Source organism: Monodon monoceros, unplaced genomic scaffold (assembly GCF_005190385.1).
Source record: "Monodon monoceros isolate NGI ecotype Baffin Bay Population unplaced genomic scaffold, NGI_Narwhal_1 Super_Scaffold_6, whole genome shotgun sequence".
NCBI lineage: Eukaryota > Metazoa > Chordata > Mammalia > Artiodactyla > Monodontidae > Monodon > Monodon monoceros.
The window spans coordinates 36,606,911-36,622,637 of NW_021703783.1; the positions used below are offsets into that span (position 1 = coordinate 36,606,911).

At 54.9% G+C, this 15,727-nt stretch overlaps 1 protein-coding gene across 2 annotated transcripts in view; it reads right to left on the reverse strand.

The window, feature by feature from the left end:
* COL2A1 (collagen type II alpha 1 chain) overlaps positions 1 to 13,857 on the reverse strand; it is a 30,828-nt gene extending 16,971 nt beyond the window's left edge. The window contains exons 1-16 of one of the 2 annotated variants that reach the window (XM_029204433.1): positions 13,747 to 13,857; positions 9,631 to 9,837; positions 8,150 to 8,166; positions 7,908 to 7,940; positions 7,774 to 7,806; positions 7,622 to 7,675; positions 7,356 to 7,457; positions 6,292 to 6,369; positions 5,614 to 5,658; positions 5,454 to 5,507; positions 4,837 to 4,890; positions 4,005 to 4,058; positions 3,589 to 3,642; positions 3,407 to 3,460; positions 3,078 to 3,122; positions 2,473 to 2,526 (exon numbers count right to left, since the gene is read on the reverse strand). In XM_029204433.1, coding sequence (XP_029060266.1) covers positions 2,473 to 2,526; positions 3,078 to 3,122; positions 3,407 to 3,460; positions 3,589 to 3,642; positions 4,005 to 4,058; positions 4,837 to 4,890; positions 5,454 to 5,507; positions 5,614 to 5,658; positions 6,292 to 6,369; positions 7,356 to 7,457; positions 7,622 to 7,675; positions 7,774 to 7,806; positions 7,908 to 7,940; positions 8,150 to 8,166; positions 9,631 to 9,837; positions 13,747 to 13,831 — 1,023 coding nt within the window. In that variant the 5' untranslated portion in view covers positions 13,832 to 13,857. The remainder of the gene's footprint in view (positions 1 to 2,472; positions 2,527 to 3,077; positions 3,123 to 3,406; positions 3,461 to 3,588; positions 3,643 to 4,004; positions 4,059 to 4,836; positions 4,891 to 5,453; positions 5,508 to 5,613; positions 5,659 to 6,291; positions 6,370 to 7,355; positions 7,458 to 7,621; positions 7,676 to 7,773; positions 7,807 to 7,907; positions 7,941 to 8,149; positions 8,167 to 9,630; positions 9,838 to 13,746) is intronic. The other variant, XM_029204434.1, reaches the window with a different exon arrangement.
* Between the last annotated feature and the right edge of the window lie 1,870 nt (positions 13,858 to 15,727).

Genomic DNA, 15,727 nt, shown 5'->3' on the forward strand with positions numbered 1-15,727 from the left:
TTTTTTTTTTGCGGTACGCGGGCCTCTCACTGCTGTGGCCTCTCCCACTGCGGAGCACAGGCTCCGGACGCACAGGCTCAGCGGCCATGGCTCACGGGCCCAGCCGCTCCGAGGCATGTGGGATCTTCCCGGACCGGGGCACAAACCCGTGTCCCCTGCATCGGCAGGCGGACTCTCAACCACTGCGCCACCAGGGAATCCCTGTTTCATCATTTCTTAAACTTCCGTTTAGACCCCAAGTATCCCTAACTTCAAGGCTGAGTTATCGTTTAAAGATTCGGTGAACTGGGCCAAAGGAGAGCAAAACAGCCAAGCATCGACCCTGACTGAGTGCCTCCTGCCTGTCACAGCAGGAAGCACTCTCCGGACTCGGGTAACCTCCCTGGTTAAGGCTTGGTTAACTCCAGGATCTGCGCCCCACCATCCTCCAACCCATAAAACCACCTGCTTCTATGGAAAACAGAGAAGCTGCAGGACATCTGCCAGCAGCCCAGGAAGAAGCTCTGTGATGGGGACAGGACACCGGGCAGAGCCCGAGGACCACATCTGCCCCAAGACTTCCTTCACAGGAAGGCAAGGCTGCCGGCATTTCCTCTACAGGCCTTGCCCTTTGAGGGTTTTCTCCTGGGTTTGTGGTGAGCACCCCTAGTGCCTCTCTCAAGGCCCCTCAAGGCCCAGGGGACCGTTAGGCTAGGTGGAGCTGGGCCTGGCACCTGGTCCTTGGAGGACCTCAGCTGAGCCCTGTCTGCCTGCCTCTGCCTCTCCTTGGAAGCTGAAGAAGGATGCTTTAGGGGGAGCTCCTGTTTTAAAGAAGACTCAACTCTTCCTCCTGGCTATGGTCCATTTCTCCTGAGACTCTCCCCATTGGCATTAAACAGGGAAGAGAAGACTTAACCGAAGGAAGTGTCACGGGGAACATAAAGCCTCAGCACTGGCCAGAGCCCCCTCTGGACTAGCCTGGCCGCTTCGAGAAGCACCCACCCTCCAGGAGTCAGCCAGAGGAGAGGCCTGGGCTGGCCGTGAGTGAGGGGGAGCTGCAGTGCCGCCCGGGAGGCCAGAGCTGGGCGGGCATCCAGGGCTCCTCCTGCAGCAAGGCTGGGGAGTGGGCACCGTCTGGCCCAAGGTGGGGGGCACGTGACCACAGCAGGCAGAGGCCAACCCAGCCCAGTCCCTGGCCAGGCCTTGAACCCCGACCTGCGCTTGGAACTACGTGACATTGTCAATCTTCTGTGCCTAATCCCGTGCACACCCTGCCAGCCTGACTACCACGGGGACAGGAATCAGCGAGAAGGAGCGAGAAGCAGGGTCTACTGTGCCCGGGAAGGAGGGAAAACAGGGATGCAGCTCATCTGTGCCCCTCACGGAGTGTGGCCACCATGGCCCCCACAAGCCAGGTCTTGACAACCTGCCGAAATCGCAGTGTTTTTCGGCAGGTCCAGCGCTCTCTAATCCCCTCACACGAAGCGACCCGGGGACAAGCCACTTCAACAGCTCTGGCTGACAAATGGGGGTCGAGGCTGCTTGGTATTTCACTGACCTGCTTTTGAGGGAAACTTCTGCCAAAACAGATACATTATCTGGAAAGCAGTAAAACCCAGTGAAGCTGATTTACTTTGGCCGGTCCTGCAAGGACCGGTGAGGAGGGGCCTCAGGGCTTGGGTGGCTGGGTGTGAAATCAACAAGAGAGCATAATCTTTCTTAAACACAGCTTTCATCGCATCACTCGCCTGACCAGGCGCCCACAAGGGCTCTCGATTGCTAAGGGATCAGAGCTAAACACCTGCACCCTCCACCATGGCAAACCCCCGTGCTCTTAACTTCCCCCATTAACAAGAGGCCACCAGAGTCTGAGGCTGCAAAGTATAGTTTGTCCTAAGCTATTTAACCATTCGGTGCCTCGGTTTCTTCTCTAAAATGGGGAGGACAATAGAATCTACCTCACAGGGTTTGAGGGAAGATTGGATGAGACTAAGCATCTCAGGTATTAAACAGAGGGAGTGTCCGTGAAGTGGTGGCCACTGGTATATCATAGTGTCACCAGCAGTGCACCAATGTCAAGTATGTGAGCTGACCCTGGACTGTTAATACTTTTCTAGGGCAGCATCTGAGCAACCAGAAAGAACAAAGAGGAACACAGTACTCTAGCCAACTAAAGTCTGTCCATAAATTCGAACGGGGTTGATGGGGAGCAGGTGGGGCCGTTGAGGGGATTACCTGAATAATCGAGGCTGGTTAAGGATACTCCTGCCCTTACCACCCAGCCCTCCCATGGCCCACGCCCAGTCCCCCAACTGCAGACCCAGCCTGGGAATTTGTGACGGGTACACTAGAGTGAATCCTCACGGGAGGATGATACTCTCTACACCTCGCAGGCTTGTTTTGAGGGTCAGGCAGAATAACCCTAAATGCAAGTGCCTCGTCAACTTGAAAGTGCTGGACAAATGGTGGCTCTTGGTCTTGTCAATTACTCACCGCAGAGCCAGCAGGGCCAGTCCGTCCTCTCTCACCAGGCAGGCCACGGGGACCCTGGAACACACACCAGGACAGCACAAGCATGAGTTGACTCAAGGACACTCTGCACCATCACTTAACCTGCAGGCCCTTCCTGGACACCTGAGGGGAGGGAGCGTGCAGTGCCCAGGAGGCAAAGGTGTGGATGCCCCTGACCTCACCTTCCTGATTCAGGACGCTCCTATCACACCAAAGGTTCTTCTGCCATGGCAGAGCACACAGGTGCGCCTGTGGTTACCTACTGGGAGCCCTGTTCGAGGCACATCTTGCTTCTTGCAATAGATGAGCTCCCCAAAATGTTGAAAATAAACAAAATTTGTAAAAATTGAAGCACGCCTCAAGTGTGCTAACAGGGCTATTTCAAGGAAATGTTGGTGAAACCTTGACCAAATCATCTACTTGATACATTTTGCCTTTTGCTCATAATCAGATCAATCTACAAAACTGAGTATCTACTTTGCATAAAGGGAGCCATGGCATTTACGGTGAAGCCACCTGCCAGGCTTTAGAAGGTATCTGAAGAGTGTCTAGAGAGGCCCTCCCGGGAGGAATGCTCATATACTCACCATTGGGCCTGGAGAACCGTTCTCTCCTGGGGAACCACTCTCACCCTGGAAAAAAGAGGCAGAGGGTCAGTGACTGGGACCCCAGTGCTAGCCCCCAGACAACTCCCATGGAAGAAGCTGAAAGCTCTGGTCATCTCAGCTAGCACCGACACCCCCAAACTTTAGTTCTGTGAGGGACAATTCCCAGAGCTTTCCAGAACTGCCGTTCGTACATTAGGACGTAGGACTGGCTGTCCTAACCCAAGCTGTTCAGATGTCCTAACTCCACTGAGCTCAGTAGCATCTCCCCATTGTCCGTCCCCCATCCTCGTGTGCTTCTTGGTCCTTACCTTCACACCTGGAGCACCAGCTTCTCCCTTAGCACCATCTAGACCTGGGTAACCCTATGGGACAAGAGAAGATATTCAATCGCACTTCTGGGGAAGCCAAATAGGAAGATTCATGTCCTCAAAAGCTTTTTTCTCCCTTGGTCAATCCCTTCCTTCCAACACCCTCAACCCATGATACTTACTCTGTGACCTTTGACACCAGGAAGGCCTGGGGTTCCTGGGAAGCCGCGAGCACCCTGCAATCCAAAGAAGAGATTCTCAGGGTACCGAGCAGAACCGGGTCAAGACTGCCCTGGGCTGCTACAGGGAGCAGTGGAAGCCCAGTACTGGGACCATCTTTCAGTCAATCCCAGAATCCCCTTCACTGTGCCTCACCCCATCTTATGCAAAGTGCGTATGAACAACAGCCAGCCTCCCAGGGCCCATGCTAGGATCAGAGACATGGTCATCAGCATGAAGGTGTGATGTACATGGAGACTGCTGGAACTTTAGGAGTGAGCTAACGGAACTGGATGAGCTGGGCGGGCGGCCACTGCCTTGGCTGCAAGGAGGGAGACTCTGGGAATGATGTTGGAGGCTGGGGAAGGTGGGGCTTTACCTGAGGACCAGGAAGGCCTCTCTCGCCAGGTTTTCCAGCCTTTCCAGCTTCACCCTGAAGGGAGAGAGATGAGCCTCAGCTTCCTCAGAAGACACGTTAGCACAGCTGGCACACTTCGGAGCACCGTCTCTCCTCCCAGCCCGCCATGCCTTTGCCCACCTGCTTCCTCATCTCCACCCCCCTCCTTCAGGTCCCAGCCTTCCCTGAATGCCTTCCCTGGCTCACCGTGTCTTGTCTCACACAGCTGCCTGTGCCCTGGGCAAGCTCCTCCGTCCCCAACCCCACGGCCTCCAGCCTCCCCTGGTGGGCTCCCTGTCTCCTCTCATAGGCGCTGCTGACTGGCCTAGGGCCCCCTAACCTCAGAGACTTTCACTGCCTAATGGGATTCACGAGTGCCAACTCCTGTCTCTTCCCTTTGTTTGCATCCCTTGCAGACATCCTGACTCAGGCTGAGCTTTTCCTAACTCATTTACAATTAAGATAATGTTGGGCTGTTGTGTTTCTTTCTTTGTTTTTCCTTCCCTACATCTTTCCCCTTGTGTTTTCCCTCTCCCTTCTCTCACTTCTCAATTTCCCTTCCAGGAGTTAATGATGTTTTAATTAGTTCCCTTCCCAGTGGGTCCAAAGAAGTCCCCAAGGCAATTGCAAGCTAAGTTGCCAGTGGAAATGTGGACAGTAGGCGGAGTCCGAGTCTCCAACAGACCAGCTCTGCCACTCAGGTTGCCTCCCCCTTGGGTCAAGCCGAGGGTGCCTCTGTATCACTGCGCAGCACCCCCTCTCTGGGCCCTTTCAAGTGAGGCGGCCACTTGTTTGACTCCTCAGGTGTACTCACGTCGTCACCAGGTTTTCCAGGGGGGCCAGAAGGGCCGCGGGGACCCATGGGACCCTACGAACGAAATAGGAGCGTTTAAGAGATGGTTGGAGGGGGAAGACACCTAATCGGACAAAATTTGGGGATTGTAGCTTTTGGAAGCTAGTTCCTCTATAAGGAAAAAATGATGGAAGAACCCTGGGACTTCCCTGGCAGTCCAGTGGTTCAGACTCCATGCTTCCAATGCAGGGGTTGCGGCTTTGCTCCCTGGTCAGGGAACTAAGATCCTGCATGTGGGCAGGCCGTGCGGCTTGGCCAAAATATTCAACCACGCTCCAATTAAAAAAAAGATGGAAGAACCCACTTTGTGCTGAGAGAGAGCAGATCATAGTGGGAGGCAGTGGACAGCACAGGCCAGGGGTGACCCAGAAAAAGGACTGAGATGACAGAGTCCTGGGTGGTTCTTGCCACATCTGGCTCTCTGTTCCCCCAGAGCTAAGAGGGGACATCTGGGTTTCCTTTGAGCCCTCCACTGTGGAAAGTGCTGGGCAGAGCCCGGGAGGCGACAGGATCGGGGTCGGAGTGGTACATCATTGGAAGCTCCCCCCAAGGAGGGCAGGGCCCACGGAGGTACTCACAGCAACGCCGGGTTCCCCAGGTTCACCAGGGTTGCCTTGAAATCCTTGAGGTCCCTAAAAAGTAAGATGAGGACACCAGGTTGGCCCCCCGCAAACTGACATCAGAGAGCTTGAAAGCATCTGTGTCTCCACCTTCCAAAAGGAAAGGCCCAGTACTTACGGGAGCACCAGCAGGGCCTGGAGGTCCCCGAGGTCCCATGGGGCCCTGCATTGGAACAGAAAATGAGGAGCTTTACTGGAAATGCTTCACCCACAGCCTCCAGGGTGCCACCTCCTCCCAGCCAACAGCCCAGACAAAGGACAAGGAGTTACTCTGTGAGCAGGGGGCCTGCAGTGGCCGCCCCCCTCTCATTTCCCACTCCCCTCGCAACAATCTATTTTTATTTATAGGTACCATTTGGACAGAGAAGCTGGCCTTGCTTTCCCCTGGACGGCAGCCATGTTTACTAAAGTCTGAGTTTCATTTAGCCTGTGCCAAGTGGGAGCTGCAGGGCTGAGAGTTCCTGCTGGAAGTCTTGTGGATGCCGGAGAACAGTGGCTGCTGTCTGCATTCTTCAGTTCTCATTCCAAGAGCAATAGCAACTGGCCTTCTGACAGATCAGCCTATATGCCTCTCTCCATCCTCATTCTTCTTAGTCACTCCAGCGCATCATTAAAACTGGCATCCATCGCCGTTAAAACCCAAATGCTTTGGGCTAGCTAAATGGGAGGTTACGTAACTGTTGGGGAAGAGCTGCTCTAAGCAATTACCTGTAAAGTGAGGTTGTCAGAGTCCCTGGCTCTAATAAGGGCCACCTCCTGCCATTTTGGCTGCAAAGAACTGGTGTTTTTTTCTTACCATTGGTCCCTGCATTACTCCCATCTGGGCGCCACCAGCCTTCTCATCAAATCCTCCAGCCATCTGAGCAGCAAAGTTCTGCAAATATAAACCCAACAACATTAAAAGCTTGGGAGGCCCTGTGCTTTTCCTACTTGGCTAGGTAAGCTATATCTGGATAGAAAATACTCTATTTAGATAAATTCTAATTGTTGGAGACTAGCCTAGCATTGATCTGAATTACTAATGATTCCTGAAAAATTGTTTTGGAAATGGGTTATTAGATGACAGTGGCATAGTCATTTCCCTGGGAGATGAAGTGTTATTTGGAAGAGTATCCATTACTTGCATTTCATTTTATAAGTTTTTTTTAAAAATTCTAAAATATTAAATACGTTAACATAAATTGAGAAATATAACTAAAAATATCACTTTTAAAGTTTCTGTTTTTCTTTTCCAAGACTTTAATGCCCAGCAAAAGACTAAAATGAACAGTCTTGAAATATTTTAACAGGGGATGTAGCAGGCATCTATGAGCCGTTCAAGTTTAAAAATTTAACTCATAGCAAACATCAAAATGGCAAACCTGCAAAAACTGGGCAATAATATAATTTGTTGATTGGTTTGATTCCAAAAATGACTTTAGCCACACACCTTCGCTCAGTGGGGCTCTTTCATGAGAATAAATAATTGCTTGGAATGTACTTGGCAAAGATGAAGATTCAGTGTCTTCCAAGGACAGCGGTCACTCTTCTTCCAGGGAAATACAAGTGCCCAGTCATCCTCTCCCCCAAGCCCCACACCCACTCCCAAGAATCAGCCACACAGTACAGACGCCAGGAAGCCAGGTAACTGAAGACTTGCTTTGCAGAAACCCAATGAGTGAAAAAAGTCATCCCTTAGCGCCACAGTCTCATGCCTACTATGTGATTCCACTAAATTATAGGCCTGGGGGAGAAGCCCATGGACAGGCTGAGTACACACTGCTGGCAGCCCTGGGAGCCAGCCAGGTGAGTGTGACTAGCAATTTAGAAGCCACGCTTCTGGAGGGACAGCCTGAAGGAAGGGGACATAAGGATACTTACTCCACCAAGACCAGGGGGGCCAGGGGGGCCAGGAGGGCCAGGGGGGCCAGGGTTTCCAGGGGTCCCAGGCTCTCCATCTCTGCCACGAGGTCCAGGAGCACCCTTGGCAGAAAGAGAAAAAGGCCCCAATGAGAAGCAGTGTTTATGCAAGAACCATCTGTCTACAGGCTGCCCTTGAGGAGGTAGGTAGTCAGTCATTTGGGGAGGGGGAGATTAGAGAACCTTGTCAGTCCACAAGGGTCAGACAGCATTGTTTCTCTACTCACTTTTTCACCTTTGTCACCACGATCACCTCTGGGTCCTTGTTCACCTGCAGGTCCCTGAAAATGAAGAAAATATTGAGATGACAGCCAGACCAGGGGCCTGCAGTTCAGGAACTCAAGGAAGACACGGAGGAAGGGGTTTCTCCCTTTCTTACCTGAGGCCCAGGAGGTCCTTTGGGTCCTACAATCTGTGATAGAGAGACCCACAGGATGGCAAGTTAGAGGGAACCTCAAGGACATGACCCAGTTAGAGAAGTAGATGCAACGTGGGAGTATAATGCGTACTTACATCCTTGATGTCTCCAGGTTCTCCTTTCTGTCCCTGAAACACGAAACACTGTCAGGATTGAGCCAAGCAAGCCCACCAAGCCCCAAGCACACAACATTGCCCAGGAGCCCTTGCATCGAGATGCCCTGTGAAACAGATCCCTGTTGATGTCTAAAGACCACAGGCTGAATGAGCATAGCACTGCTTCTAAAGAAGGAACTATAAAGGCAAAGGAAAGCACAAAAAACAACAAAAATCCTCACCTTTGGTCCTGGTTGCCCTGCAAATGGAAAAAATAGAGAAGGAAAATGTAAGATTCATGAGATGGTTACGTACAACTTCTTGTCACTTAGACACTCTTGAACGGATCAAACAAAGAAAGGGACACAACCAGGGAAGGAGGCAGCTTCCTGTTACTCCACTGAACCCCTCTGTTGGGGTGTTAGGGTCACTGGGGTCCTGGAGTTGCTGAGGTCCCATGAGGAATGGAGATGATGCAGACTTTGTTATTCAAAAGGCAGTCAGCATGCACAAGAACGGAGCAGGGGTGGTACAAAGAGAAAAGGAAGAATTCAAGATCTAATCAGCCACCAGGAAAGCAAGCACCCGAAACTGGGAGGTTCAGTCTCTTCTCTTCCTCACAGGGTAAGAAGCCCCTCCGTAGCCCAAGCGCCACCCCACCCCCCACCAACCTCCTCCACCCCAGAAGAAGAGTTAGGTAGGTGGAAAGGTCTTACATTCAAGCTGGATCTCCGTGAAGCAAGCACAAAAAACAGCAGAGCACAGGAGTTACAGAGGGCATTGGAGCCAGTGCCACCCCGAGTCAATAACCCCTTCCCCCTTTGCAGCAGCGAAGTCGTAAAGGTGATCAACGCTTCACTCACACAGGTCCCCTCAGAAATGATCTGGGAATCTGGACCATCAAAGCAGCTTCCCCAAGCAGCTTTCCAGGGTGGGTGAAGTGTTAAGGAAAGGCAACTGCTCGCTTCCCTTTCAATTGTCTTCTCTACTTGAGCGGGAAGGGAAAAGTGAGGGCCACCCAAGAGGCCTAGATGTGTGTCCCCAGCCACCCTACAGGGAGATAGGGCATGTGCTCCAGAGCTGAGGAGGGGTCACCTGCACACCCACCAGCCCTGGCTCCAGCTGGGAGTTAACAACCCACCAGGGTGCAGGCACACGGGGCTCTGTCCCAGCCCCATCTCCGCCCTTCTCCTAGGAACTTGCTTCTTAACTGGCAGTCAACGCCAACAGAGGCAAAACCAAATGGAAACGGCCACGAGTGGCCCATATTTCAAGAAGGGGGCCTGCCCTCTCTGTCTGCGCGCTGGCCAGCAGAGCTCGCTCCACACTGAAGACCATACATCTGAGGCCTTCTACAGAGAAGCCAAGGTGTGGGTACTGGAGGAGGAGTCAGTCTGTGGTTTGGCCGGAAGGAGCACTGCATCTCCACGGTGGCTCTAGGGATCTGCAGAGGTGACTCCAGTGAGGTTACTTGTGTGGAATCACCTCTGTCCTCCGTGTCTCGGAAGCGTAGTTTTTGGGTGAGGAAGGACCCCTCTAGTGTGTCAGTCACTCAGTGTCAACCTGCAAGCGAGAAATGGCCTTTCCTTTCAGCCTCAGCTGCTGGGGTCCCATGGATAACCAGCCCCTCTGCTTCGCAGAGATGACCGGCATCCATGGCAGGGCATTTGCTGCCCTTGCAAGTAATTTATTTATGTGGAACAGGAAATAAATAAATTACGACCACTGGCAGTGGTGAGGTCAGTTGAGCAGATGGGGCAGCACTCTCCGAAGGGGGTCTCGGGGCTGAGGCAGTCTTTCATGTCTTCACAGATTATGTCGTCGCAGAGGACAGTCCCAGTGTCACAGACACAGATCCGGCAGGGCTCGGGCTTCCACACATCCTTATCGTTATACCTCTGCCCGTCCTGCACACAGCTGCCAGCCTTCTCTGCACCGGGGGTGGGGCAGGGGAAGCAGACAGCCAAGGGAAGGAGGGGGTGAGGAGTCAGAAGGGAAAAAGAGAAAGAGGTTGCAAGTCAACTCGACATAATTCAAATGCTGAAGAAGGTGGGCTCGGGCCACTCGAACACGGAGAACTTGAAAATGATTTTTCTAAGACATCATTCATTCTTCCGTGGAGTCAACAAACATTTGCTGTGTGCCTTGCACTCTGCTGTCTATTCACCAGTGGAAATCCTGACCCAGCAGGGAAGGCGAGGGGACTGACTATGCCTACTGTCTTCATGCATCTAGCTAAATACAACTGACAGCTAAAATTTAGAAGGCGTGCAGAAAATTCTACCCACAAAAATTAGACTCTGCAAAGAGCCAGGCTCCCAAAGTGATGTATGGGGGTGGGGTGTGTGTGAGAGGAGGAGCTGTGACAATTAGGATCTTCTTCCATTCTTTAAATCATATCAGGAGTAGGACCAATTTGGGGAGGAGCATAGGCCCAGTTAAACAATACACCTGGGACCCAAGGGTATAACAAAATGCCCTGGGAGGCAAGCAGGGCCAAAGAACCCCGCCCCCGCTGCCGGTGCTGACCTCCAGCTGTAGCCCTCTCTGGAGAGACCTTGCTTCCACCTGAAGACAACAGCCCAGCTTGGAGCAAGGGGGTGTGTGGAGGGGCCTTTGAATGCCTGGTCCGGGCTAAGATTAGCCAGTTCAGGCCTGGCCTCCTCCAGGAACGCAGACCAAGAACGTCATGCACTAGTCCCTCTCCACAAGCGGCCTGCCTTCCGGAATTCGCCCTGCAAACGAAGCCTGCGCTGACAAGAGCGCTCCGGAGAGCGCCAAGCGCGGCCGAGCCCGCGCCACGTGCCGGGGAGCGCCCAGTGCTGTTTTTCTCATCAAAATCCCCAAAGCCCTGGCCACTGCGGGGGTTGAATAATAGGAAAGGGCCACAAACCAGGTGGGCGGAGAGAGAAACGGCCAGCCCCGTGCTCTTTAAGGAGACTGAAAGATAAATCTTTCTTTCTGTCTTTTTTTTTTTTTTCCACTAGAAACACTCCACCCAGCCTTTAGGCGAGATAATCACGGGGAGGGGAGCGGGGGGAGAGGGAGCCTAGGGTATATACAGTTGTTGCCGGGGCGCACGCACCGCTATATATAGGTGGAGCTGTAGAAAACGAGCTGCGGGAGAGCGACTGGAAGAATCCCCCCCCACCACCAAAACCTAAGAGGGGCCGTGAGGGAAGAGAGTAAAGTGCTGGGAGAGCGGGGTGCACCCTGAAGGCGTATCAGATTTCCCTCGGAAGGGTGGCCGGGGATGAGCGGGCGCGGGGGCGGGGCCGCAGCGCTGGGCGTGAGAGCCGTCGGGTGACTCTTTGTGGCTGCGGCTCTGGACACGGCTCGCCCACAGACACTGGGAGGGTGAAAAGTGGGATAAAATGACTGCCCCAGAAAGGAGCCAGCGCCGTAACCGGATCCCCTAGGTGTGGACGGAGGAGCCCAGCGCCACCATAATTGCTGTTCGAAACGGCTGCCGATAGCATCCCGGCGCGCCTGATCGGGTTCCCCTCATTACCGCAGCGCCACATAAGTGATTCTTTGTAGCAGGCCAATTAAAAAGTTACCTCTTTCGGGGAACTGTTTTGCTTCGCAGCCGCTTTGCGCAGGGCTAGAGCCCGGGAGGTGTCCGCGGGCGGGCACAGGGGAGCATTGTGGGAGAGGGGGTCGGGGAGTCCTGGGGAACCCACCGGACCTCGTCTCTCATGAATGCGGCTTTTCTCGAGTGCACACAGAGCCCGATTCACAGGTCTCCGCAAGGAACCAGTTTAAATAAATACGGGCAGCGTTTCAGCCCCATCTGGAAGCCATCGCTGCCAATCTCCCAACGCAAACAAGCCTCACAATGGAGGATTGAGGTCTCTCCCCTGAGCCGAGGGGCACATTCAGAGGAGAGGGCTGTGAAGTGCAGATGTGGGTCAAAGACGCCGCAGCCAATAAGTTTCTCAAACTTGTGGAAAGATGGGGAGGAGGGTCGTGCCAGAGTTCTAGGTTTCTGACATTCCTGATGTCCACGCAGACTGTGTCTTTCCCCACGTCACGTTTTTGGGTCCGCTGACCCAGGGGAGGGGGTTACGGAGCCGGGATGCGCCAGGGTGCAAAGTCAGCGGCTCCAAAGCACTCCCCCTGGGGAGGAGGAGGATCGACTGGAAGATTTGGGCCCAAGAAACTGTGGAATTCACTACCTCCTAGGAAGGCTGCGGCGCTGAGACGCTCTGCCACTTAAGTGAGAGCCTCTAATACCAGATGGAGAATTGGGGAGTTATTTTAGAGTCACCTAGCTAATTCCACTGCGAACTGAGGCAGAGGTCAGTCAAGAAGACAGTTTTGTGAGTGTGTACATGCACATTTAGGACAAATATATAGTCAGTCCGAGCTGGGGCCACTTATAGACGCACCGTATTCCAACAAGTACCCAGGAGCGGGCCTCCAGCTTACTGCACCATCCGACAGCCTGACCAAAATCTCCTGCCCGGGGCTCCTTGCAGCTGCACCGCGGGCCCCAGTCCTGACCCTGTCCCGGTCGACCACCCTAATGAATGGAAAGTCCTTATGGGTCCGCAGCCTTCTAAACTGTGTCTGGAGATAGCCTAGTGGCAGACGAGACTGCAGACAGCCTCGTCGGCAGACGGACTTTGACTTCCATTACTCCCCCCCCCCCCCCGCCAAAAAATTTCCCCTGCGATTGATTTACAATTTGTAACATACAAAGACAGGGCTGGAATCCCAGCCGTCGGAAACGTGCCCAAACACGTGGGAAAAAAAATAACTTCTCTACCTAATACACTTTCCAGGCTTCATTTGTCCTAAATATAATCCCAGACAGTGAGACTTCACCAAAGGAGGCGATGGAAAGGTGCGGTTCGAACCGCCTTTGGACCAGACTGTAAAACTGTCGTCTCTAACTATATTCGGTTGAAATTGTTATAGCAATCGACCAACCGTGTCTCCTTCCTCTGCTACACACACACACACACATACACACACACGCACACGCACACACACACGCGCACGCGCACACACACACCTGGCAGAGCCTCGGTTAGTTCCAGAAACTTTTAGAAAAGTAACTCATTGTAGTACCTGGGCGGGGGTGGGGATGTTAGGGGGGAAGACGGCGGGGAGGGGGCGCTATTTTCCTGGGCGTTTGAAAAGCACGGTCTGGTTGGAATGTTATCGCCTTTCAGATGGCCTCTCCTACGGGAAGTTTCTGTATCCTTCAGGGGCAAGGGGAAAGCCGAGATGCGAAGAGGGCTGCACTTGGCTCCTGGGCCAGCCGTGAGGGGGAGGAAACCCGCGAGAGGCGATGAGGTCGCAGAGTGTCTCTCCGAAGCCCTTCTTTGTGGCCTCGGATTTCAGCCCACCAGTTTCCGAGCATCTCCTTTGTCTAACTTCCCTTTGAAACCCCCGGCACCAACCCCTGGACACTACTGGGCCGTCAACCCCTTGGCGCTCGCTCGCTCCTTTGCTCGCGCTCTTTCTCTCCTACTTCTCCTAAGCTCGATGGGCCGCAACCTGTTTTGCTGAACTCTGAGTGCTTCGGGAAGCCAAGTTGTGTGCGTGTGCGCCTAATTACCAAAGCTGGTGGGAAAGAGCGCGCTTAAAATCTGTGCGCAAACCTCGGACCCGACGCTTTGCTTGTTTAGTATTCCTTTGCAACGCAGGGACCTGCAAATACCTCCAACCACGACCGGCACGGAGGACGCTCGGACAGAGCCCCTGACTTGCAGAGCTCCACTCGATGAGCTTCTGCGCATCCGCAGGCTCCAGAGCGCGAGAGGGCCAGGCAAGAGGATGCGGCGGGACGGCACAGAAGGGTGGCAGGCCGGGGCTGTGGGCAACTTACGGACATCCTGGCCGTGACACCGAAGGACAGCGGCGACGAGCAGCGTCAGCAGCACCAGCGTCTGAGGAGCCCCGAGGCGGATCATGGCTCACCGCGGGGCCTGGCGGAGCCGGGCCCGGGCGGAGCGCAGCGTGGCGGCAGGAGCACGGCGTAGGTCCGGGTCTCTACCGCGCCCTCATGCAGGAGGGCCCTCGGAGCAGGAGGAGGAGGCAGGAGACCCGGCAGCCCAGCAGCGCTCTGCGTCTTGTCTGCGCCGCGGCGCCCGTTATATGCGCCCGGCTCTACTCGAGGCTGGAGAACTCGCCCAAACCGCGGGCCGCCCCCGGCCCCCCGCGGGGTTGTAACCTGAGACCCCGCCCCCGGAGCCCGCCCGGGCCCAGCCAGAGCCCGCACCTGCCCGGGCCGGACCCCCCTCTCCGCTAGCCCTGCTTCCCGCCCCCCACCCCTAGTGTGCCGAGTGGCCTGATCGGGCGGGGCGCAGAGACGGCCCCTGTACTCCCCTCCACCCGGGGCTGCGGCGCTGCCCTCTCCGACCACAGGCGGGAAGGGGGGCCTCCGGCCCCTCCCCTCGGAGTTCTGCCCGGATTGGAGGGGCGGGGGGTGTTTGCAGAGGCGCAGGCTGCGAGCCCTAGACCATGGACGGAAAAGACTTGGGAGGGAGGAGGGGAAGCGTAGAAAGGAGCAGCGGGGGAGGGAGAGAGGGGGCATCGCATTGGGACCTTGGGCGGGAGGCGAGGAGAAGGGCGCAGGGGGAGCCCACGAAGTAACTGGAGCTCTAAACCTTGGAGGCTGGCAAGCAGGGCCAAGTTTGGGGGCGTCGTCCTGACCTATCTTCTAGCAGCTTCTCGGGGCACCTGGCCCCTGGGCTCCCACCTGGAGGTTCAGAACGACAGCCCCCCAGCCCCTCCCCCATCCAACTATGCGATGAATGAGCCTCGTCTGGAACCTCAGCAGGCGTTGACTCCAGCCGAACGCCAGGAAAGGGGCCGGTGTGTTACAGCACAGAGGGAGACCTGTGTGAAGGTGTGGAGGGCGGCGTCCGATCCTGGGGAGGGGGCTCGAGGAGACATAGAGCACCGAGGGAGGCGAGACTAAACCGTGCGCGCGGCCGAGGTGGGGGACTGTCTAGTTCCAGGCTCAAACTCGGTGTCTGCTCTTCCTGGCCGGGGTCCGGGAGTCCCGGGGGGCGGGGCGGGGGGAGTGGGCGCTGCCGGCCGGGATTGAGCAGCTCTGGCCAGGGAGGGAGGAGGCTGCTCCAGCTGGACCGAGTTCTGTGAGCCAGAGGAGAAGCCAGAATTCCCTAGGTGGCCCCCTGGCCCTCACTTCCCACCTCATCTCACCTTCCCCGGTGAGCGCCCTTCTGGCACCTTGGCCCAAATGCCGCCTTGGAGAAGGGCTCAGCTGTGCTTGTCTCTTGGCTCCAGGTGTCTCCATTAATACCAGGGAGGAAAAGCCCCCAAGCAGGCCTTCTTCCTCTGGACGGTTTTCTATCCCTGAGGATTGTAAGCGGCCCCCCCCCCCACAAAGAACTTTAGGCAAAAAGGCAAACTTTAATGCAACTCAGAATTTGGAGTTTGATTTAACCAGAAATCCCCTCCCCAGTGGTGGGGTTTCTGCAGCGCTTTCCTCCTTGAAGCTGAAGGAGCTTAGAAGCTGCTTCTCCACCCAGGCCTCAGTCTTCACAGGAGGCTCTGGGGTTCTCCTCCCTCTCTCCACCCCGCCCTTGGGCTTTGAAGCTTCTCAGAGTAGAGCCCTGAATTCCAAGTGTGCAGAGTTTAACTTCAGTGCAAGTGTGCTGGCTCGAGAGTGAAGGAACTTGCATTGTTTAAAGAAATAACCTCCACGCTTTGCCTAGTCTGGATGGAGGTGGGTGAAGGATTAAAGCACTAGCTCCAACTTCTCCTCTACCTGCCATGGGCCTTCCTTGGCTATTTTCCCATCCTCCTGTTCAAGACCTTGCCTTAAGCTCTGAGCCTTTCCC